At 38.6% G+C, this 26,196-nt stretch overlaps 1 protein-coding gene across 1 annotated transcript in view; it reads right to left on the bottom strand.

Annotated features, from left to right (window-relative positions):
* Nucleotides 1–5,410: 5,410 nt before the first annotated feature.
* Nucleotides 5,411–26,196, bottom strand: part of gabrb2b (gamma-aminobutyric acid type A receptor subunit beta2b) — a 59,564-nt gene continuing 38,778 nt past the window's right edge. The window contains 6 exon segments of the mRNA XM_029448251.1: nucleotides 5,411–9,324; nucleotides 9,326–9,505; nucleotides 10,012–10,152; nucleotides 10,846–11,090; nucleotides 13,118–13,270; nucleotides 15,525–15,662. Of these exon segments, the coding sequence (XP_029304111.1) occupies nucleotides 9,157–9,324; nucleotides 9,326–9,505; nucleotides 10,012–10,152; nucleotides 10,846–11,090; nucleotides 13,118–13,270; nucleotides 15,525–15,662 (1,025 nt within the window). The 3' untranslated portion in view covers nucleotides 5,411–9,156.

Genomic DNA, 26,196 nt, shown 5'->3' with positions numbered 1-26,196 from the left:
AGGTCACCATTTAACAACGGAGAAAGCTCCATGCACTGATGACGTAACTGATCATTCTGTAAGAAATCTGGTGCGTTTCTTTCTTTCATTATTCAATCTGATATAATTTACCTGTATTTGCAGTTGAAGAAAAGCAAGGTTTGTCTGTTCGGGGGTGTGAAGCAATTTCCAATTACTAGTGCTGCTATGCTTGTGTCTGTAAAAAGACATACTGTAGGTGTCATGGCACACACACAAATGTATTGCTCACTAAACACCATTTGACGTTTGCCATAGCAATAACGGTCCTTGTTTTTTTAACTTGACTTTGCTGGCTTGAAACAAAATGAAAATAATACATTAGTCACAAAATTGAATAAGATAAATACAGTGGAGAGATGTATTGGACCAGCCAATCTTTTTTGTTGGGTGGCTCGATGATGTACAGTATGGTAATGTGACAATTATACAGTCGTATTTATCATGCGTAATGTGGAAATGTAGTTATTCAGGACCACAGTTTGTGATCCAATGAAAACAAAAGTATTGCCCCGTCATCAAAATGTTAAACTTTGGACATCACTTCCAACAGATAATTTAATAACAAAATAAATCAGTGTTATTAATCTGCTCTGGTGCTTTTGAAGAAGTAAAATAGGTCTATTTTTTAAAACTGGGATAAAATGGTTAGATAAGAGACACTGAGTCACTGAGACAATTTGATTATATAAACAAATACAGCTGTTATTTTTAGAGTCAAATTACTGTTTTTAAATTCACAATTATTAGATGGTTGGTGCAACTATCTAGGAGGTGGATTTGCATTTTGAAAATGCTCTCCATTCTCTGCTTTAGAGTGATGTTCATGACATCAGTCCACTTGACTATGCTGTCTAATGTCAGTGAAGAATGCAATAGAACAATTTTATAGTATAATATGTCATAAAACATAGTATATTTACTATTCTATTCATATATATATACTGTAGCGTGTCGTAAGAGAGACACATGCATTTTAAGTTTAGATTATGTCTTTATTTGGCAGAAACTCTGCATATTAATAACATTTATTAAAATATGCAAGAGTTAGCCATAAGACTATTGTTCATCTGTAGTCAGGCAGCAGGTAAAAGCACAGACATAAAGGAATACAAGTATAGAAAATACAACAACTACAAAAGCAGTAACAAAGGTTGTAGGCAAAGTGTCTTATGTGTGAGTCATTGTATAGCTACTATACTATGAATTATTTATTATTTATTTATATTTAATATTTTAAAAAGTCGCAAGAATTACATAAAAGTCATAATATTGTTAGTTATATTATTGAAAAGATGTTATATAATATGTAAGAAAAAATCATAGTGTAGTATCTTATTTAAATGTATTAAACAATCTTAATATCTCATAAAAGTGATAGCATGGTTTGTCAAAGAAAATAAACTTCCAATAAAACAAGTGATAGTAAAGTATGCCATAAACAAGTCATAATAGTATGTACATGATATGCCATTAAGATACCATAACAATTCATATTATAGTATACCAAAATAAATGTCATAGTATGGTATGCCATATGCCATAAAAAGTAATTAAAAAAATATAACTATAATATGTCATACAAATGTAATACAGAAGTCATAGTATTTATTATATAGTTTTTATAAAACAACAAGCTGATTCACAACAGGTATTTTTACAAAAGTGGAAATTATTATAATTAAACTATTATGTGGGCACACACACACACACACACACACACACACACACACACACACACTGGAGCACATTTCCGTGCATCTCCTGCTTATATATCAAGTATCCCTCATAGGTGAATCACCTTCCACAACAAAGCTGGTATGATATCTTGGCTGAACAAACACTTCTTCCCTTTGTTAGTTTAATCTGAAACACTGGATTATTTAGTAAAAAGACGACATGGGTTATGCACACACACACACACACACACACACACACACACACACACACACACACACACACACACACACACACACACACAGGCTGTGGGTGATGACCAAAAAGGGTGTTGTGGGTGCAAAATGAATTGAAGCATTTTGCATCTGACTCTAATGTCTTTGTTGTAGTGCCAGGCCTGCCTACAGTTCTGTGTCATGACTCATGTCCTATCCAGAGCCACCAGAGCTCTATTTCTACACCACCGTGGCTCGGTTTCAAATTCAGCATCACGCTGCGCTCGTAGGAAAAAGGCCATGCAAATTTGAAAGGATCTTTGTTGCCATGGGATGCAGATTCTTTTGATTAAGCTGGCTTACACTGTGCAACATATGCATTCTGAACAAGCACATTATAAACTGGAGAAGGTAACATTTCTGCCAACAAACAGCTTCCACTGGAACTTTGGACCGTTTCAGTGCTTTGCCCAAAGGCACTGCAGTTTTTTTTACTTTTTTTTTTGTGGCATCTCATTCATCCACTTTTCTTCAGAGGCAGAATTCTGTCAGATATTTTACTGCTTCATATCAGCAGTCCGTAGTGACAGCTGTCTTCCAGAAACCACATTCTCTCATTAACAGCTATGAACCACAACAAGAAAACCAGGGTGCCTGTAACAGATGGCACTTTTTCAGGACCAAACCGTTAATTTATGGTGATGATGCATTCCCCTTTGTCATACTGGGAATATTTGATCATGTCTACATGACTAGGAGAGAGAATGTCTTAGCATGAGTAACACGTATCTGGTCCACGTATCTGGTCGTGGAATACTGATCCATAGCTGGTTTATTGACAATATCACGTTTCAGTTATTGGTCTAATGTTTGTCCGTTTTAATACTAAGACAGACGTCACTACAACTGCTATTGAAGAAATGATGTGGTATTCTAAGAAAACTTTAAGTAACATTTTAAAAAGACCTCATATGGCCGAGGATACACTCTCTGAATTGCTATAGTAAATGTTCATGTTCGTATACAGTGGCCTTGATTACACTGTTTGTTCTGAAAAAAATCTAATCAAATCACACTTCTCCTTTGACAGTACTCTTCTGCACAGGTAGCCTTTGGTTGTAGTCACATTTGCTGTACTGTACCTAACCCAATGGCAACACTTGATTTTTAAATGATTCATTGTTTACACAGGGCTTAATACCTGGAGTAAGGTCATTTTGACCAATTATAAAACAAATACTGCATCAAAACAAATATGATCAGCCTTGATGAACTCCAGAGCGCTGGAATTTGCAATGATAAAACTTCTTTTTACTTTCCTATTTTCCATAAGGTACTGCTTTTGTACTGCTTCCTCGTGTAGAGCGCACATGTTATGATGTCTTAGAAATAAAATATGTCTTTAGAAACTCTGTGATAATAAGAAATAATGAATTAAAGCATTTTATGTAATATAAATAAATCTCCTGGAGGACTGGAGACATCGACAGCCAATGGGAGAGGCCCGATGGTCCAGCACAGAAAAGCCTGAAATGAATGTGTGGCAGGGAGGCATGAGCTGCCTCTGATTTACTTTCGGCCAGATGAGAGGATTATGTACGGTACTTAGCTCAAAAAGTTCAGCTAAATGGGCGAGAGTAGCTCCGTCGCTGGTTCTCGTACTTAGAGAGGTGGCAGTTCGCCTTCCAATGACTGCCAAAGTGTCCTTGAGCAAGGCAGTATATCCTGCTATAATAGCTGCCCACTGCTCCTAATACTAGGGTGGGTTAAATGCAGAGTCACTGTGTGCACTGTACACGTTTGACAATAGAAAGAGGATCCTCCATTTCCATTCCATCCATTAAATAAAGATCAACTTGTGAGAGTGTAAGTGTTGTGTGACAGCCGCCCCCTAAATCATTAAGAGCAGAACAGGTTTGTATTTGCTTGAACTGTTCCCATGCAGAGTGTTAGGAATGTGCTGAGATCACAATAGTCAAGCAGTAGTCTCAGATGCTCAGCACCATATAAACCTTATTACCCCTCAACAATTGATTGTGTAATACTGATCTATGTGATGTGAAGCCTTGAAAAAGCCATGAGCAGTGGTTTGGAAAGTTTAGCCATTCATTGCCAGCAAGTCTAGAAGTGACCTTGAAGGTACTAAGCTTTGGAAAAGAGTTATTAGGAAATCAAACCAACTTTGTTCATCAGCATTAAATCCATAAGAGTGCACTGCCTTCTTTAAAAAGAGTGTACTATGATCTGTACCATAGCACAACGTGTTTCCCCATTTCATTTTTTAAAGTATCGTTGACTTAAAGAAAACATTATAAGTCTACAACAGCTTGTTGGACACATTTCTCAAACAGTAAGGACCTCTTGGTGTCACTTTCTAACCAACACTGCCCTACACTCACAGTATTCACACTGTGAATTCAAACATAAACACTTGGTTAGGTTTAGGAAAGAAATTGTGGTTTGGGTTAAAATAAGATATTTAATTTGGTTTCACACGGGACAGGAACAGCCCGGGTGAAAGGGTTTCAATAACTTACGTAACCTCCCCACACACCCAGAGCACTTTTTCTGAGCGTCTAATATTACCTCAGATTGGTTTACGTTGTAGTTACTTCTGGTGAATCTAACACAGATGCTAAATGTGCCTTGTGCTATGACTAAATGTTGCTATTTGACGCCTTGGAAATGAGACCGGGCGGCTTTAGTTTGAATGGTGACCAGTGGTACAACATGAGTAACAAGTAGATGTCGCCTAAGACTTTGGATTTACACCAGTTAAATGTGTTATTTGAGGTTTTTCAAGCATGATAACGCATTAGTTGTTAGCATGGCTCTGGTCGAACTGGTCTCATCCATCAAACATGATCATTTCCTGTAGTCCAAGTCTTCTCTTCCTCCAATTTGGTGCAAGAATAAACACACAGATTTAGAACTGTATACAATATTTATTGACAATGTATTCATTAGGTTTTTCATAGTAAAGACAGACACTGACTTTTACAGGGCTCATCTTTGCGAAGGGTACAGCTCTGGGTTTCTGGGAATGTTCTCGTGAGTGGCACATACAAGGATTTTTCAAGGTGGAGGGTGTTGAGAGGGAAGGATTGATGCCCCGCCGGAGAGAAGTCCAGGGTAGCAGGAGGCTAAGGCTTCTTCTGTGAGTGTGTGCAAACATACACTGTCACCAAGATGTGTCATTTAGGCTTTTAGGATGTCAGTCTGTCCCCAGAGAAGACTCTGCTGTCAGATGAAAACTTTGCATTCCCAAAAAACCTTAACTTTCCAGGAATAAAGAGAAAAAAAAGCAATTTTCAAACCATGTACCATCATGTATTTTTTCAACTTTATACAAGGGACCAGGACAGGATTTTGTAAGCATATATGCCATTACGTTTTCAGAATCCCTAGAGGATAATGTAATCATTATTTATAGTATAAATGTGAAAATTGCCAAAATTGGATTTACAAGGTTTTGCCAAACAACAGTGTTTGCAGTTGTCTTTTTTTTTCTTTTTTTACACAGGAGTATAGAAGTATAAAAATATATGAAACAAAAAAGCGCTGTGAAGTACAAACACATATCCAAAGTGTAGAACTTATGAAGCAGACCTTTCTTGCCAGTTGCCGGTGTGCTTTGGAAACACATCGCAGCCTGGCCAACATACATCCACTACACACTCTCACACTCAAATACACCATGTCATACACACATACAGTATTTTTCTGAAAATTAAGAAATATATTTATTTTGGGTAGGTTGAGACATGTCTATGGCTGAGGTGGATTGAGTACCTTAATGGCTTTTAAAATATTTTGAAGGTGTTTAGATTTTGCCAATCGTGAAAAAGGGTACCTGTGTACTGTTAGTACTGTAAATGTGTACCGGATGCAGTATTATTGGACTTGTGTTAAACAGAAAGCAAATTACATCTGGAACAAGCTCATTAAGGTACTTTTCCTTAAGTCCAATTCTTGAGTTGGAAAGTGTAGTTTGTGGTTGTAATGTTGTTAGTAGTGTGAATTGTGCTGACCTGAGATGGTTGGCTTTCGGGGCTAATACAAAGGCATTGCTAGCCTCTTTATCACTTGACCCTTTGTGTGTGAGAGTGTGTGAGTGTGTGCGTGTGTGTGTGTGTGTATGTGTGTGTTTGAAAAGGTGGTGTACATTACGCTGTATTTAGCTGATCATTGGTACAAGAAATTGTAATACTTTTGCTGACACATCACAGCAAATACATGCTGCAAAAGAATATCAACTACATTCATGAATATATGTTACATTTTGGCAAAACCAATAGAGCAAAAAAAATCAAAAAGTGATCAAGTGACACTGCAAAATATACTATTTACATTGTTTCACATCAGCCTTTGCATTCTCTTAACATTACAAATTATATTGAAAATGTCCTTTTTGTCCTTTCTGTTGAAAGCTCATAGGTATTTATTTACAGGAATAATATGTTCCAAATTTAGGATTAATAATATACTATCTGATATATATATACATACTTATTTAAATATGTTTTTTGAGACATGATCCCAAATTTGAGTTCAACTCATTCTTATCTATAGAAAAATGTACAATGCCAATAATCAGGTCTTTAGTAGATAATCTATCTAGATCCCTTCACATGTGTACTTTTTAAACATACTTACAAAATGAACAAACATTAAAAAACAAGAAAAATGAGAAGAATTGTGTTTGACGTAATCACCAGAACTATTAAAAAACTGTCAAAACAAAACATTATAGTTTACACACGATGCGCAGTTTTCAATACCGAGATCAACACAATGTTAAAATGGTTCATTTTGATGAATAGCGAGTAAACACCAGTGAGGTTATTGTCAGTTAGAACTAATTGCACTGTTCAATCAAAGTTTACATTTCAGTTACTGGGCAGTGCTTGTGAAAGTGCATCATTGTGTCATTCTTAAAACGGTTCTAACTGTTACGTAAATGCTTTTTAGAAAAAATGTAAATATTCTTAATAACATCATCAATATTTGAAACACCAATCAGACGTACTTATTATAAATTGTAATTACAGACTTATGAATGCTCATTTGTGAAGCGAGTTAAACACAAAAGAAAAAAGCACAAATGAAATGAAACAATTCAGCGAGAAAGGAGAAAGTGAGCAAAAACAGAATATAAAGGAGTTAGTACTGTACAGAGCATGCAGTGAGACATTACGGTATGTGGCTACATCTTAAGTAAACAATTTGAATAATAATGTTTCAGTGTGCACTCACACCTTCACAATCAGAATGAATGGCATACCAGGACAAATCCTTAGTTAGAGTTAGATCTTTGTTGTTTTCGGTGAACTTGAAATAAGCACGTGAGACAAAGTAGATAAAGGCTGTAGTTGCTATCATTTCAGTGTGACTTTGAAAGATATGTGGAGTTATCTTCTCTCCGTTGATGAATGATTTGGTACTTGTATGCGGAAAAAGGGGCCAAACGGCAGAATTCATTCATACAGACAGTGGTGCGAATCTATTGGGAGAGGGAGATGACACTTTTGTGTATTGCAGCCCTAGTTGTATTTCTACATTTTAACCTTAACTGAAACATAAAGTGTGATCGTAGTCATATTAATAAAGTTCCTCCTAAAACAGCCCCCCCCCCCCCCACCCCCCTAAGCACCCAGGTATTAGAAGAACTACCATACAGCCTCTATGGCTTTTAACAACCTGTGTGCAAAATCTTTTATAAAACCGACTTTGCGAACATACGGTCAAAAGGACAGCATCACGAGTAAATAATCTGAAACTATCTGTTATACGTTCATTTTGGATTTACGGCTTTTGAGCTCTGTGATCATCAACCCATTTTCAATCTGGAAACATTTCATGACTAATAGGTTTTAAACCGACGGTAACTATAATATTCAAGTTTGGGAGGCGGATGCAATAAATGAAGTTATTGGCAACAAAAGGGAAAATCATCTGCATATAAAAATGAGATTGAAAGAATGGTGTAAAAAGCTGATATTTGAACGTTTTTTGTGCTTTTTCTTTTTTTTGCATTCTGGTCTTTCTGTGGACCAATTGAGTCCTTTTAGCTTTTCCATCTGTGTTCCTCTCGAACCATCAACAAATTATCAAAAAAGTGCCTTTTCAGCAGTTGTGAACTAGTTGTTTTTTATCAGTGTTGTAAATATGTATCCAAGAAAGGGAGAACAGAGAGCTAAAGAGGGATTTCTTTTGGTCATATTCATATAATAAAAGGTATACAGGTGATATTTACATATACAGTTAAAGACTAAACCACACAGTCATCCTCAAAGACATCTGCACTGTGTATATGCACTTTGGGGTGAAGTCCAATATTATAATTATAATAATATATAAAGTAAAGTAATTTGGCTAAAGACATATTTATATATGTATTCTGTCCCTTTTTGTTCTTCACTCTCTTCCAACAGACACAGTGGACACAACACACTAATGACAATACAAATTGACTGTATTAGCTATATGCTTTTTTACATTATACCATTTTTGACCTTCAACAGGCTTCTTGAGTGCAATCTGAGTTAAGACCTGGAAGTTTTGGAATGTTTTTAGTTGATATTACTTAATGCCGCCCTATTAAAATGGTTTATGAACTGAGGAAATGCTTAGAAGTAAATGATATAGGGCTGCCAGTATATTAAAGTAGAAAAAGGTTGATCTGAAATTTCTTTCACACTACGTGATATTGTAAATTGTGAACTTCAGACCCTTATAATATTAGTAAGAAATGAATTTGAGTACATTGATATACATGATCTTAGAAAACCCTGATGACCTGAACTTGCTTCAGCACTTTTTAAGTAGTTTCAGTGAAAGTAAACGGTCATTTTAAATATGTCATCTTGTAAATTTGTATCTGACTGATATGATATTTTGGCAATGAATTGTGTATGCTGCAATCCAACATAAAAAAAACATTAAAAAAAAACTATGCAAACAAACACTTAAAAAAAATGTCAAGATATACAACTCACAAATATGTAAAATTTAAACAATTGCTTGGGAACAGGCACCTTATATGTTTGTAATCTCTTTCCTATAAGGTTTTCACGTGTTAGCCAGCAAACGTGGTATTCCAAGATATGATGGATCCAGACCTGAATATAGTAATTCAGTCCAGTTTTACAAGATCACATAAAAATGAAACAAACCAGATACAAACAACAAATGAGCAACATATTTTACTGTTTGTTCTTGCCCTCACTGATGTCCTTTGTTTCTTTTAATTGACATAGTAAAGCCAGTAAACAATGTTGAAGAAGGAGAAGACAGTTGGGAAGATCACCCTTGACCATTTGTCAATAGAGTTTACGTCCGTCAAGTCTGGGATGGTGATCTTTAGCTGTGAAGCACGCCTCCGTAGTCGGCTCTTCTTTTGAGTCATGTGGACACTCCAGCGTGTTTCGGCCAAAGTTGTGCCTGGCAAGCCCTGCTTTGCGGTACTGTAGAGTTGAGCTGTCGTATGTCAGCATAGTATTTCGTGGGTCATTGAGACCCAGCGCCAGCTCTGTAACGCCCATGTCGTTCTTGATGTCCAAGGTGCCCAGAAGGATGTTTTCATGTGGGTCCATCTGGAAAAGAGTCAAGTTTGTCTATTGTAGTGATTTCATGCAACATTTTTTCCATGAGAATATATTCTTCAGGATTTATTAATTAACTCTGGGTATAATGATTACGTGTAATGCAAAAAGGCATTTAGCATATTCATCATCTTGTTTTTACCTGCCCAGCACCAAAAAGCAGACGAACTAAGTTAGCAACTAGCTAGTGACAGAATGGAATATTTCCATCAGGAGTTAGTGAAGATCAACTTGTACAAATATTGGACTATATATATATATATATATATATATATATATATATATATATATATATATATATATATATATATATATATATTCACCAAGTGGGCAATTTATTTTAAGTTGTGTTTTTTTTCTGAGATGGCCAAAAACACAACTCCAAATAAATGCTAAGGCTTTTCCTTTTCTGCTGTGGCCAAATAAAGTCTAAATGTAAATCAATAGCAGCAGTTCAACACAGTTTGACATTTTTGAAATAGGTTTTTTTGCAGTACCTTATTCCTTTGATCGCCAAGTCCAATTGCTCCGTCATCCACAAAGATTGGTTCCCACATCGAGTCGTGACCATCAAGATCCCTTTGTTTCATTCTTGCATACAGAGTATCATCTCTGCCAACTACATTACCCACCAACCACTGCAAGCAAACAGAATCACCATGATTACTTGAGCGACTGAAAAGTAAATTAAAATGTGTGTCGACATGAACCGCAGCGCAGAATAAAGCAGTGTTATCGAAAGATAAAAAAACGTTCCTCATTTGCCTTCAGGATATTAATGCAACCATTTTTTTCCCGCTCAGTATAGCCACTCTTTTGTATTCAACTAATATCAGCTCCTCCATGTGCAGCCATTTGGTTCATGTCAGCTGGGAGCGAAGTCTGGGAAAGTGAAGCAACTCCTCCTATCAAGACAAGGAGCCAAGTGGCTCAGAGACCTCCTTTCCCTCGGTTTCAGCTGGCAACATTTCTCATTTGGATTTGAAACAGGGCTAGTACAAGCTTATTAGGATGGCTTCCCTTGGCACAGTGAAGACTGGAAACATTAGGTCAACCCTCCATTTGAAGTGGTGACATTTCTTTTCTTTGCTAGTAATTATTCGGAGCTCCAAAGACAGCTTTATAAATAATTAAGTCAAGATTTCACTGCAAAGTAAAGAAAAGATGTCATTCTGTGAATCTAGAGCAAAAGAAAACTGCTTTCACTTGACAATGTGAGAATGTGGAAGCTCATCTAGAGTTTGTGCTGTTTTCTTTTGCATACATGGAGGCATTTTTTTAGGAAGAATATTCGGAATTTGGGGAAATGCAAGTCGACAAACATAAGGTACCTTGTTTGGATCCATCCTCATCTTTTCGTTGTTAGCTGTAGTAAGTTTCTCAGCTGCTCTTTTCTGACGTTGAGGGCCCCGTCCGAAGAAGATGTAGTTCACCAGCGCATACTCCAACAGAGCCAGGAAGACGAAGACGAAGCAGCCCATGAGGTACATGTCTATAGCCTTGACATAGGGGATTTTGGGGAGGGTTTCTCTCAGGTGGGTGTTAATGGTAGTCATGGTGAGCACCGTGGTAATACCTGGAGGAGAAAGACCATATTTATTACATTATATTATAATAACAGAAACAGTATGAATCAATCAATGTTAAAAAAGGAAAATTGCTTTACAAACTTTTTCAGCAGTTGAAAGTATGCCGTCATGATGTAATGCACTCACACATTTACTTCTTTTCTTTTTGTTACATCGATAGCAACAATGACCTAAAGCTCTACTGTTCTTGACTGAATGTGTGACAGATTGAATCCTTCCGACTGCAAGACTTTTTAGTGTCTGTGCTTGATTAATCCTGCCAGGATCAATGAACCCGAGGTGCTTTACCCCCATGACTTCAAACCATACATCGGAAGACGAGGCCAAAGACGTGCACCTGAAGCGCTGCAGCGATTTGAAATTCAAATGTCAACCTTGGTCTTGTTCATTAGCGGAGAATTCCTTCTGAGAAAAGTTGTAGACAGACCTCACCAGCGAGCTGTGGGGATAGTTACTGTCAGATTGTGCATATCAATGTGTTAAGTTTCTGCTTATTATGAGTGACATGGAAACACTGGTAATGATTTAATTTCAAACTCGTTTTAGCAAAGCACTGCCTCTTGGATGTAATGTGCTTACAATAGTTCATGTTTATGTCATTATCTATATGTAGGAATTTTAAAAAATGACATGAGAGGCCTGATTCTTAAGCTTAAATATGATGTCCCTTGCGTGATTAAATAATTGCGTTCTCAGCTCCTATAGTGCTCACACATCCTCCTCAAGCACCTGTATATTCTACTGTGAAAGCACACAAAGCACAATTATTTAAGGTGTCAGTAAACAATTACAAAATTATTTTAAAGCTGTCACAAAGCTGTCAGGTGACCACCGCTCAAAATAGGATTCAGGCAAATTTCCCAAGCTGTTGATGCAGAAGCTTAACAATAACAACAAAGGAGTCCTGCAGCACAGTGGCCATGTGATTCAGCCATTACAGGTCCATTTTAATGCCTGTAACCAGGTCAGAGTAAAGTGGTGCCTGAATCTAGTGTAGATAGGGGGGTGACCTTACATTTCCCAACTCTGCTGACCCGCCTCCATTATGGAGCATTACCTTTTTTTTCATTAAATCCCATGCATGCCTTCCCCCTGGATCACTAAATGCAGCTCAGTCGTCAATCAGCGAAATTGCCTTGTCGACTAAATCGAGGGATGGGTAGAAGGATGGATGAAGCTGGGTGGATGGATAGTTGGGTGAAAAGAAGACAGGGAGCTTCCGATAAACACAGAGTAAGCTAGAAGCTCGATACAAAACTCACAGGCTACACAGGGTTTACATAATCGAGGATGACGGATGGGGGGGGGGGGGGGGGGAGGAATTGTGACTTCCAGAAAAGCCCAGAGGCTCTGGAATCAGAGTGGAAACAAATCAAACTGGTCATCCATCATAATACGTCTGTGGGTTAGAGCAACATTTGTTGCACTGGGATGGATATTTGACCCTGTTAACACCCACAGTGAGTGTAAAAGAAGTGAAACAAAGTGTAGTTGTGGATCAGTACAGTGCTATTCTTTATTCACTGTGTAATGATCATGACTAGAATGTATGAAGCATTTATAAAGGTAAAAGTGTAAGATACAATTTGAAGACCTGTATGAATGTGATTCCTTAAAATAATACCCAAGGCCTTCACACCACTGGAAAGTCTTGCAGCTCAGACGTTGTGTTTGATACAGTACACAGGTCAAACAGGTTTTTTACAAACCCTAAATCTTTGTCAGTATATGCAATTTTTAGGTTTGCCTGACTTAGTGTGACATATGTTGTAAATCTTTGTTTCCCCGTTAACTTGTCACCCCCCAAAGGTTTCTTGTCTCTATTTGCCCTTCAACTGAATTATATGACTGTTATGAGGTAAAATAGGGTGGGGGGGGGGGGGGGGGATAACACTAAATTAATATATATGTGTAGCTTTCCCTGTGTCAGTCAATTTCAGTACCAGTGCAATCTTCTTTTAAGTGCCCACCCCAATGTCTGACGATCCGTCTATATTTGCTTTGCAGGCCTCACCTAGAGCCACTCTGGCAGCAGAGGCGTCATAGTTGATCCAGAAGGAGACCCAGGAGAGGATGGTGATAAGTATAGAAGGCATGTATGTCTGCAGGATGAAGTACCCGATGTTTCTCTTCAGCTTAAAACTTAGGGACAGACGAGGGTAAGATCCTGCAGAGAGGGGAAGGGAAGAAAAGCAAACAGAAAGCGGTGTTAGGTGACGGATTTCCAGGATATTTGCCACAGCTGCCGGGTCTCCATGACTTTAAAATGGCACAATCAGAAAACACAGAGATAACTCTCCCTTACAGTGTACATGTGTTGGGATGCCCTATGACCTGAGCATAAGTTCAGACAATAAAATAGGTTATTTGTCAGAAAACAGTGACTAAATCGCTTAATCTTACTTGTTGTTAGTTTTGGTAGGAGATGGGGTAAGAATGCTAGTTAATTCTAGGTTTACATATAACGTGGTCTAATATTCTTTTTCTTTTTCCAGTTCAGGATAATAACATCATGTTGCATCTTATTTTCTACTGAAAGCAGCCATATGTTGTTTTAAAATGGCAATCAAAAGGTCTTCTGGTGAGAAGCGTCTCCCAGAAACCATTGAAATTAACAAATACTTTATTTAATATTGATTAACATGACAATATTGTGCGGGTTAATCCAGTCCATTAATCTCTTTACTCTACAAACAAAAACAAAAGGTAAAAAAATCTTCATCCTACTTTCTCTGGGCCCTAAACTAACATGTTCTCCAAACAACCAAATAGAAAGAACTTTACATTTCAGAAGAGCGAACCAGTGAATGTTCAGCACGCTGCCTTACAACTGATTTATTATTAGCGTTGTTGTGAGGGTATCCTAAAATGTAGACTGTGCTCCTTCAGCAGTTCTTCTTCCAATGCTCTTTTAGCAACAATCTTCTCTCATCCATGGGTGTCCATTGCAGGAGCAACTCAATAAAAGGCTGTATTTGCTGTGTCCGCCGAACTGAAGCATCAGCGCTCTCCAGAATTACCTGCTCTCCACTGCCTGTGTTTAAACTCAATATTGCAAGAGGTTTGATGGTCCGTCTGTTGAGGATCCTCTTATTTTTGCCTATCCTGCTCTATTTGAAATAAGCCCACAGCTGGGGTTTTGGTAAGGGCAAATTGTATCAGCACACACATTTCTCCCCGTAGGGTATTGGCTGTATTTTGGTTGGAGCTGCATGAGGAAACGCACCACGGAGCTAAAATACACAGCAATATAAAGTCTAGTGGAGAGTCAGGCAGAAATAGAAGAGGGGCGAAGGAGGAAGATTAAGTCTTTTTAATGAAAGCACCCAACAACCCACCAGCTTCAGCTCTTCATGGAATGTCACCACTTAGATCTGCTATTTCATTGAGCTCATGTTTGCATGAGCAGCTGAGAGAATCCGTGAATTAATTCTTTATGAAAAGCAGCATGGGTAGGAAATGACAAGACGGAGGTACACCAGTGAATATGTATTATTCATAAGGGCAACAATGACATTGCCTATCCTTGGACATGACACTTGTATCGGGTAAATGCCCATACACTTGTGCTGATGTCGGCATCTCTGGGTGACCCCCAGGTCACTCCCTCCCGGCGGGTTAAAAGGGAATCCCCCATCTACCATACTGTATCTCTGTATACGACAATGGAATCCGGCACACTGCATAGACACACTTGGGTAAATAAGAAGCACTCACAGAGGCATACAAACATTGTGCATTCATCAGAAAGCATTATGTTATTAATAGGGTTGCGTGGAACGTGTGACCCCTGTAGACAAGACAAGCTCTCTCATTGGTGGAGTCTCTTTGTTCTTATTGCATTAGTGTTCTGCTGCCATTCTGTACAGTGCCCAGAAACTGTATTCAGCAAAACCGCTGTCCCGCTGACAATTGCTTGCTTGCATGACAAATTTGTGAATATAAAAATGCAGAAGAGATGAATATTTCATTGTATCAGATAGCATTCTTTTTGTTTATAGCTGTTAAATAAGTCAGAGTGTCTTCCATCTCCCAGGACGGCACTTCATTCGAAGTTTTGTATGTGTGTTCATTTACATAACATTTTGCATTTCTGGAAATGGAAGTGGAAAGCTGTTTTTCATATCAATAAGTGCAAACTGTGAAAAGAGTCAATCTTTATGAACTGCCATATGTCCTTCTTTGCAGCAATATAATGATAATGAAATGATTTAACCATAAGAAAAACAGAATAAATGGAAATAAAGGCAAAGTAATAACAGTTAAGTGTGTCCGTGTGTTCTAATATTTAACATATCAAGATAAAATTTAGTTCAAGGCTAATAATATTGAATTGTATTACTGTATGTTGTACCGGTGTTGCTGGTTTTGTGCTCAACCCTGTACATTAAACTATGATACACACATGTTGTTACCCTTACCTGTGGAGAAGACGACGTTCTTGGAGATTAGATTATGATCCACAATGTCGAACTGGGGCAGTTCGATCCTGTCCACCCCTGTCACAGCCTTGTTTCCTCCTCGCCAGTAGAACTCAATGTCATCTGTAGTGTAGCCATCTGAGATAGGGTACAGAGCACAGGCAGATTGTTAATGGTCTGTACAGTATATATGTTCACGATCATGTCCCATCTGGATCCCGTACATTCCAATTAATTAATCATTTTGCATGACTAGGTTTGTCTCCATTGTACATTCTGCTGACAGCAGACACATTCATTGGTTAACTGACTTAAACTAGGTTATCCGTAAGTAAAGGATGTCTCTTATATCCTACGTCATTATTTATGTATATGCATTTACAGTATGGATACATGTGCCTGTTTGCTACTACGACTTACTGACTTCTGATCGCTTATACACCCAATTGCTTGCCTATTGTATGTAAAGAGCAAACAGTGCTACATTTTGACTAGACTGGTGAGAGTGGATGGAAGTCAGTTGCCATGGCACTGTCAAGTAGCAACTCTGTGTCACTGGAATTATTCAGTTAATGCGGGTAGCTCAAATATCTTGTTTTGCGCTTTGACACTTTTTGAAGTACCCGTCTGAATTTCTATTTATTATTTTTATTATTATTGTAAATTGAAAATGATCCACTCGTGTGCTCTTGACTCTACTTGACCCGTCATGTGTGAAAGTTGAGCATGGCCTAACATTGGAAAGGCTGTGATAAATGTGATTTATTTCATCTTATTTCATCAAGTACTCACAGAGTTACACACATTCAGCTGCTCAGTACAACCAAAGTGAGCCACTGAGCATCTCCACAACAGTTCCTCAACATCATCGTCTAAAGGTACCCAGAAGCAAGATGCATTCTAACCCTAACCCTAACCCTGGTACTGTATTCTTGACAATAACTGAATTATGGAAAAGCCTGTTAAAACAATAATTTATGAAATGATGTTAAACATAAGGCATTCCATATAGTGGCTGACAGAAACCCCTATACTGTATATGTGACTAAATATATATGAGTCGACTTTATTATGTTTTGTCCCACGAGCAACTCAATTATTAAATACCAAGAGCAAGAATGATTAAATAACCAGGCTTTGAATCCATTTTCATCTCTAAAACCCAGTAAAATCTGTTAAGGGAAGAAGCAGGTCCATTAATATTAATCTGAACCAAAGTTACTCGCTCGTTTGCTCTCATTTTGGCCCAATCAGTGGAGACATGGACAGCAAGGCGGCTAGTGGGCAGTAGCAATAAATGATTGAGTAAAATGGTACTCTGTAGTTATAGCTAAAGACAAGTGCTGTTGGAAAAAAAAAAAAGGCAAGTAGAAAAGTAGAAATGTTTCATTAGACCATGAAACGTGGCTCTTGCATAATCCACTGCCTACTGTCTGCTCTGGTACAGTTGACATGTCTGCTGACTTCAGGGCATAAGAGTATTGGTCTCAGAGAGAGGAGAGGAAAGAGATGAGGAGACGAGAAGAGACAGGAGACAGCTGGGGTTAGTGCACTTCTTTAGAAAGTTTCACAAAAACTATGTGAAACTCGATTAAAACAGCAATTTGCCAAATAATATATAACAAAGGTATCGTCACCGTGTGACCCTGCGTGTGCGTGTTTGAATGTCTCTTTAAATAGTTTTGAGGCCTCCCTACGCCGCAGCAGTCATCACAATAACAAAAGCCACATGTGCAGCAGACAAGCTTGTTTTAAAACTTTATTGGCATCATTGCTTTCCCGTATTGGCATTCTTTAGGGCTACGAAAGGGTTGAGAACACAGACACAGAGCTCAATTGTATAGTGCAACACAGATAGATTGCTTTATTTTTCTACATAGCAGCGCTACATTGTCTAAGAGTTCTGACAGCTCATCACGATGAGTGTATCAAAGTGTAAACTTGCTCAACTGAGAGGCAAGAGGCCACGGCTGGCAATACACTTTAGCTGCCTCAAGACAAACAACTGAATATTGTAGGACTACATCATAAAACTGATTTAAAAAAAACAAACAGTTAAGTTGCTCGCAGTGTGCATGTGTAGTTTTGCATTAAAGTAACAGCAGGAGATTGGGGACTTACATGTATGTTAGTAGAATTTGCCTGAGCGATTATTCTTATTCCCTTTGATTGCATGCGTGGAAGTTGACTCTCTTTTTGCACCAGTGTGTGAGCAGCTAGGAAGTGAATTACACTGGTGATTTGCACGGGTATATACAGCATGTGTGTGAGTTTAGGATGGCGGTGATGACGTGACCGCGCTTGATGATCAATGACAGCCAGACCAATTCAGAGGGAACTCCAACGCTGTTTCACTGATTAAGTGCATACATCATAGACCGTTACACGACACCTCCTTTTCTTTTCTCCTCTTCCTCCTCTGGTCTTGTCTCCTTTTTTTCCACTCACCCTTCTTCTCTAACTTGTTCCACTTTTATCTCCCTTTCTCCCACCACTTTTGTTCCGTTTGATTACACTCCTCTCCGTCCTCCTCTGCGTTATTTCTCTGTCATAACTACTATTATGTGTCCATCTATCTTTCACTCTATCTTCCTTCATCTTCTCCCCCACACACACACACACACACACACACACACACACACACACACACACACACACACACACACACACACACACACACCCTGCGCTGCTTAATTAATACTTGTGTGACCTATTTAGTTGCTCTGAATTATTAACGCTGACTTCTCAGTGGCTGCTTTCAAAAACCCCTCACACTCTGACATCTCTTGGTCCTCTTGACGAAGGTGGAGTTGGATGCTCACTGCCTTTAGATATACTCTCCCTTTTTGTTTCTCACAAATGATGTATTTCCAAAACATTCATGTACAGTATATTCATATGGGTAGTCATAGGACATCATCACCACCTCAGACAAGAAGGGATCAATACAATTCTCAAAATGTATTCCAAAGGAAATTAGTAGCCAAAGGAAGGATGGAAAAAATGAGATCAATGTGTTCTCTTCTCTCCGTTCCAGTAAAACGCTTGTCAGCTGCATTTTGAAACGATAAAGTGCTTCTGTACTAAGTGCAGAGTCTAAGGAAATTATATTAGTTGAGATGGGATGAAATAAAGGCAGGTTAGGTCATGGGCAGACAGAAATAACTTAATTTTGGATACATTTCTTAAGTGATAAAACCGTGACTGAACAACATCCTCTGCTGGAGATTCACAATTTGAATTTGAGTCAATGTGTTCAGTCCCAGGGGATCGTCCCCAGAGGATGGAAGCTCATCTATAGGTGATCTTTCCTCTTATGTCACCACCAGGGCCAAACACAGGATATTTTAAAAACGTAAGGGAGATTGCCCTTAGATTTACAACTAGAGAGGCACTGTGAGACCAAGGCCGTTTCCATGAGTGAGGTGAGGTGTGTACCTGCCCCGTGATTCGGATCCGATCCAAAATGTAATGAGCTCTAACTTGTCCCATGCTACACCCTTCTACTAAGTTTCATGAACATTGGGCTTGTTGTTTTTCCATAATCCTGCTGCAAAACAAAACAAAACAACCCAAACTGAAAACATAACCTACTTGGCGCAAGTACTAATTATTCTCCCTAGAGGGTGAAACCTTTCTGTTTTGCAGCAGCTCATGCCAAAATGTTAACTCTTCCAATTATACATCTCAAGATCTAGTAGGCAGATAGAGATGCACAATCTCAAGGATAACACATTTTGATATTGATGACCCCATGGCCTTTCCTCTGGCACCTCAGGAGAAGTTATTCAAGCGTAGCATAGAAAAGCAAATTGTATACATAATGTAACATTGTTGTATCATGGGGTGTAATGCACTTTGCAACGTATCCAGCGGTGTGTACACACTTCTCTGTAAAGAGAAGTGGAATGCCTTTGTCAAAACCGTACATACATCATAGTCAATTATTTGGTCCGACCCGGTATGTTTGATTGCCCAGCTACCCAATCCACTTAACTCCATTGCTTCTACATCACTGAGGCTGACTTTGCAACTTTGCGTTACCTCGGTTTCATACTAAAGTTATTATGTCACAGTGGTTGGCACAGATAGCTTGTCCTAATTCCCATTGCATGAAATTAACTGAAATAAATTAGAGTGAGTGACAAAAAAAAAGAGAAAGAGAAAAAAAAAAAGACATGATCTGCATGACAGAGAAGAAAGAGTTAGTCTACTGTATATCTATTAACAATGACATGAGAAAAAAAGGAAATTAGCTTCCTGATTCCTCAATGGCATGAGAGGTAAACTCACCCCTTCAGTAGAAAAAAAACTATGGGAGTGACAATATGTATTTTACGCTAGCACAAAAGCTTCTCTCATGCATTCCAGAGTCTGGGAGCGTTGGCAGGCCAAAAATAAATGAAATTGTTCATGATAGCATCAGAGGAGATAGCAATACAATACTAAAGCTATTTAACTGGGACTCTGGCATATCTCCCTGACCAAATCTGACTCCAGGCCTTTTTATCAAGCTTATGAAATAATGTCTCAGTTGATTTGTTTTAATGGGCAAAGACGGATTTTGGAGGGAGATAAAACACTGGCTTTGATATTGCTCTGGGCAAAACATAGTCATGGATAACAAAGGTTTTTTTTTCCACCTTCTAAATGGTGCTGTGAAACATCATATAGCGTTCATAAAACGTAGAAAATGGCGCAGAGTTTCCAATAAACACCATTGTCATTGTAACATACATTTTTTAAAAGCCACACAGAAGCACTAACAACAATCTAAACAATCCCTTCGCATGGTTTTCTTCACATCTATAATGAGAATAGCTTTTTTTTTTTACGATTACAGTGTTGACAAACGTCAATGTAGAACAGCCCCTTAAAATCAAAAGACGTCACAACAAATGTCAAATCTAATTTACCCACCATGAATGGTATTGAGTATTTTTGGATGCTGCACCTTTAGATTAATCCCTGCAGCACACAAAAAGTCTGGGGGTGTGTGTGTAAATGATGAAACCTATGATACATGATGTCAATTGGAAACCCACACAGTTCTGCGTCACCAGCCTGCTGCATTTACAATGTATGGTTTGGGAAACCACGCTTTTACCACAGTTCTTTTAGGATGAAATGCATGTTAACTTAATGCATAATTAATATATAGTATTCTGTCCACAGACACAGGCAAACCTGCATGAACACATAAAGACACGCGCGCTTGCATGGACACACAAAAACATCCTCACACACAACTGGGCACGTCAAATCAAACCCTCGGAGCAACTGCCTGCATCTCGCTCTTCCCTGTGAGCTCAGAAGGCTACTCCACTCTTAAATATGTCTCAGATGAATTTTTGATTCCACACAGTTCAAAGCGACTTTAATGTTATTCCTGGTGTCCAATTAAAAATGTCTTCGCAACTTTTGCAGTACACAGCAAGCTGCAGCTGACAGCATGCCTGGACAGGGACAGAACATCTAAAGATAAGATGGATAAATAAGCCCATGCAAGCCCAAGTGTAGAGAAACCATTCACACCCCAGAGAGTGTGTGCGTGCGGTTTCTAAAAATGGGCTCCGATAGGCAAAGATAGCAACAGAGTGATAGACTGTGAAAGTGCCTCTGTCCATATGATGTGGATCGCTGGTGGAGAAAATATACCTATTACTTGGTAGAGATGCACTAATGAAATGAGAGTTTCATTGTGAGTGCACAGCAACTGTGTACAATAACAGTAGTAATGTGCCTCTGACTCACCTCTCAGTGTATACAGAACTAAACAGGGATGTATTTATCTGTTTGTGCATTCACTTGTGAAGATGTGAACTCTCAAAGCTTTTCCAAAGCACTTATATTCCCAATGTGTGTGTCCTGAAGAGCCACCTGCAGTCACACAAATGCTAAAGCTAAAGCCGCTAATCAAGATAAAAAATGCTTGTGTGTAGTATTCAGTGTGTAACGACTGAGTGACCCATACTGTTGTTATGATTTATTGAAAAGGTGCACAGCTGCTCCACTTGTGATGTCGATGATACATCTTTTCCTGTGAAGGTAGGACTACTGCAGAGCAACGTATATATAATGTGCATTGCAAACTGCATTACTGTAGCAGTGACCCAGAACATCAGGAGGGTTAACTCTTTTAAATAATACATATTACCTTGCACTGAGGTAAAACCTTGTGGGGCTTGCTACGCTAGTTGAAGTCCTGGATTACACATGCATTATAAAAGATGCTGAGCATGTAGTAACAAAACACATGTCGGGTGACAGGGCTTGGGAGGTTATAAACCCAACGCGTATGCTACTGTAGGTGAGATTGACGTAGTGGGGTAGTAAAGCCAGGTGTATCTTGCCTAATTAAAAACAGTCAGACAGCAACTGCAGTGTGTTTTGTTATGAAGTCCTATAGTTATAGGCACTATATATTGTGTTCTGATTTTTACAGATGGATCAAATGACCAGCACACAGATGCAACAGGGTCTGCAGTGGCTGTGCCTAGTTACCAAGTGGCATTTAACAAGAGGATTGTTTGAATGTGTATGCTGTTCATTTGTTTGCGATACTGATGGCTCGCTAGAATGGAGGTTAGTTGCAGCAACATTTGAATATGATAATATGCCAGAAGTCATCAGGATCTGCTTAGGAGTAACATAATTGGGATAACGCAATGAAAATGAGTCATTTACACTCAATCAGAAGCAGAGTGGGCATTTTAATAAGTTCGGGGACACAACGGAAAGGGCCAGTAATAATAAGCAGGCTGAGAATTGGGCACAGCAACCATAACAGTGCATCCGACGGGTCTTTGCGATCTATACTATGTGAGCCAGATGAGTTTGTCCTTATATGATGCAGGACATTAGATTAGGATTATAGTACCTTGGCGTAAATACAACAAGGTTGCCTTAATCACTGGATTAATGCAACACCCAGAGAGCACGCTAAGTGACCCGAATGATGGCGCTTATATATAGTATGTAAAAGTGTAATGCGTTTTCATGCATACTAATCACTTATGCTGCTTAGATTATTTTAAATGAAAGAAAATACATTACGCTTTTCTTACCACTAACAATGAAACATTATGATGAAACATGCATTGTTACAACATACAATGATAGTTTATGGTACTATAAGGCCAATCAGTCAACCTCTAGTTTATAACTAGTCAAGAGCATCCATAAGACACTTATAATTCATTATAAATCACATCTATAATGTTTTATGTAGTGCATCAGAAAGCACTATGTGTGTTTATGAGTGTTGTCATAAAGTATTGTAAATGCACTGTAATTCTCTCTGAATGACTCATAATGCGCCATCGATGTGGTCTTCAAGCGTGAGCAACAGCTGCATGATCCTCCTGCAGTGTCTTCTTCATTTGCCCAGGAACTTTTAGTGAGGTGTGTGACAGAGATAACAGCCAAACAGCAGAAAGGCTGCATTTGACTTGTTAATCTCTGTCACAGTTGTGACTGCAGAGCCTCTTTCAGCTCCAAATGTTTTTGAAAACTGATGTGAATGTCAACATTGCTAGGAAACGTAACGTTGTGTGCATGTGTGTGCACTAGCCGACACGTTGCTCAAAACCTATGCACGCTCTCTTTCTGATTCAATGTGTGTTTTTAGATCCTGTAGCCATTTTGTTGTTTAAATGTATATTGTCTTTACATCTCTTTGTTAGCTGCCTGGGTGATGTTTTAGTCTGAAGTTAAACCAGCAGATTATTTCATGTTTGTAGTGTAATGATGCGTGTTGCTCCCGCCGTGGTGTCCATAGCTTTATTGTCATAATTTTGGTTTAATTGTCTGAATGTCCTCTTCTCTGGTTAATTATAGTGAAGTTACACTGAGGAATGTAGCTGTTGGCTATAAGTGATTATCAGTTGTATGCACAGGCTGCAGTGCCAATAGGAAAGGAATGTATTTGGACATTAGGACTCTGTGGTGTCATGTATAGGCTACACATTTCACATGTACTATATGTTGTAGCCTAAATGTGCTTTTATTGAATAGGTCTATCATATAACCCCCCTCACTCTTTTTAAAATGTAAGCAGTAATGTTTACTCTGTGTATTTAAACTTTACTTGTTTCTAGTACATTTAGGTAAAATGTACACAATTAATTATCCTTGTACTTGAGTAAAATGTCTCATGAGAAGCCAAATAGTTATTTTACTTGAGTAAGTTCTTCTAGTTCTCTTTCTATCCATTTTTTCATCTTGAAAAAGTTGTAAAACAAAATGTAAGCAATTTGTAAATTCACCAAAACCATTTGTCACAGGGAGGATGGGAAAGTCCCCGGGCTATCCATAATGAATCATCTGCTGCTCTCCATCCCCGACACTATACAGTAAGCATGAGGTTTTCTATTTTTCCCTTCCATCCTTGGACGTGAACCAGGTCAAACGCGTTACGAATGATGAGCATATTGGACACAAGCTTTGTCCATGCATCAAGTCCTGATGGGACAGCAAATAATAGATGAGAATAAAATGGTAACAAGGTTACAAAGGGGAATTGCAAAGACTTGTGTATATATTGAACAGTGCAGTTAACAATGGAAACAAATACATTTAATGTTGCTTTATTACTGGCTGTAATATCCAGTGTGGCCCCAGATTTGTTTGTAATATTTCTTGATTTATCCTTTTTTTCAACAAGTGACAGAAGTAATTTGAGAAACAAGACAAATTTCAAAATTATTAATTCTCCATTGAGATTTTTGTTGGCACGGTAACTTGACGATGATAATGTTCTTGTAGAATTGAAAACAATATGGTGGCTCTATCTCTCTTTGCACAAAATAACCGTGCTGATACAGCAACTACTGTACTGAAACAGCTTGTTATTGCCTGATTAAAAGTTGGTAATTAAACCAGGGTCAGCAATTTAACTTTTTCCTAAAAATAATTAGAAAAGGTCAGCATGAAAGGATGAAAGCATGATCCATAAACGTTTTTTGGACGATATATTTAACCTGTCTAAGCTAATTAAATCACAGGCATCACTCGGTGGCTCAAACTCGAGGATATTACGAGACATTGGAGCAATCGAACTGACTGGAAACAAGCCAGTAGAAGAAGAGCAGATCCTGAAATGATACTGCAGAAGAAGAGAAGGGAGGGTGGGTCTGTGTGTGTGTGTGTGTGTGTGTGTGTGTGTGTGTGTCTGTGTGTGTGTGGGAGGGGGGAATCAAGTCAAGACCAGGATAGTGTAAAAACAAAACACTCAAGGGATTAAAGAGGAGAAAGAGCACAGCTGCATAAAACTAAAGCGTCCAACTAGATGACACAAGTCTTCGGCAACACTGGATATAAGAAAGTCCAAACCAGCAGAGGTCCCCTTCATGCTGAGCCCGGGACTCAGATGAAACAAAAGAGCGAGCGTGTGTCTGCGTTTTGTTCTCAAATTCTCATCTGACTGGCACACAGTTTCAAGTGCCTGTGATGTGCACACATAGACTCTACACACACATAAGCACCCACATCTATGCATGCACACATACACACAGCTACACACGGCTGCAGTTACTACTCCCCAGCCAGTGAGTATCAAACCTTAAGCCTGTCACCAAATTAAAAGAGAAGGATATGTGCTCGGGCTGCTGATGCTTATGTTGTGAGGAACACTCATTTATAAACAGCCTATGTCTCTCTCTGTCTCCCCTAAACTTGCCTACCATAATTCCCTGAACCATGTTCAAACAAGTACTTTAAATGGACACTGCATAGTACGAGGTTACATTTGCAGTTACAAGCAATACACAATCTTATTAAAGGCATACAAGATTTAAATTCTTCCACATATAGTTAATGTCAGCTATTTTTAATGTATTAAACATAATATAATATTTGAAATATTTGTTTTAGACATATTATTTGTGCTCTTCCAATATATCCTTTTTGGATTTGGGAAGATCCCTAGTCTGTGTCTATGTGTTCATCCATTATCCAGGTATTCCTGACACTTTCCAGCATGCTGACAGCCTCAAACAGAAATCTTTAGAGAAATAATACAACAATATTATCACCAGAGGCTTCTCCATATAGAACGAAACAGAAAGTAATACAGGTCTGCTTTTATATAGCACTTTTCCAATCTTTACATATCTCACTTTACAACACATGTCAGCATTCACCCATTCACACACATTCATACAGAGTCTGTGGCTACCATACAAGCTCATCAGTAGTGATAACCATTCACACACACTGTTGGCCATCAGGAGCAATTGGGAGCTCAGTATCTTGCCCAAGGACTACTTTGACATGCTGACTGCAGGGGCTGGGAATTGAACCGCTGATCTTCCAACCTGTAAACGAACAATCTGCCTCCTGAGCCACAGCCAGCCAATTATTATTTGTTAATCCATGTTGAAAGTCTTATTCTAGACACCTGAGGGACATCCTCATGCCTGTGATGTCAGCAGGTCATTGGTGACAGTCATCTCAAATTCCAGGTTCACTAGGGGTTTAAAGATAAGCGAGTGAGGTCACTGGCAGAGTTTCCGTGATATGGTATCTTTCATGGACAGTTTAGATTCGATAAGGAGCTGTGATGCCAACTATACTGTCATCAGTAAAAGGAGAGGGGGAAGCCTGCCTTGAGGTCACCTTGTTGCCACATTGATTTTCCCCCTCCTGCTTCCCTTCAACTATTCGGCCAAAC

This window comes from Cottoperca gobio, chromosome 14 (assembly GCF_900634415.1).
Source record: "Cottoperca gobio chromosome 14, fCotGob3.1, whole genome shotgun sequence".
Taxonomy (NCBI): Eukaryota; Metazoa; Chordata; class Actinopteri; order Perciformes; family Bovichtidae; genus Cottoperca; species Cottoperca gobio.
The sequence above is the reverse complement of the archived record's forward strand: the minus strand, read 5'-3'. Positions and strand labels throughout refer to the sequence as shown.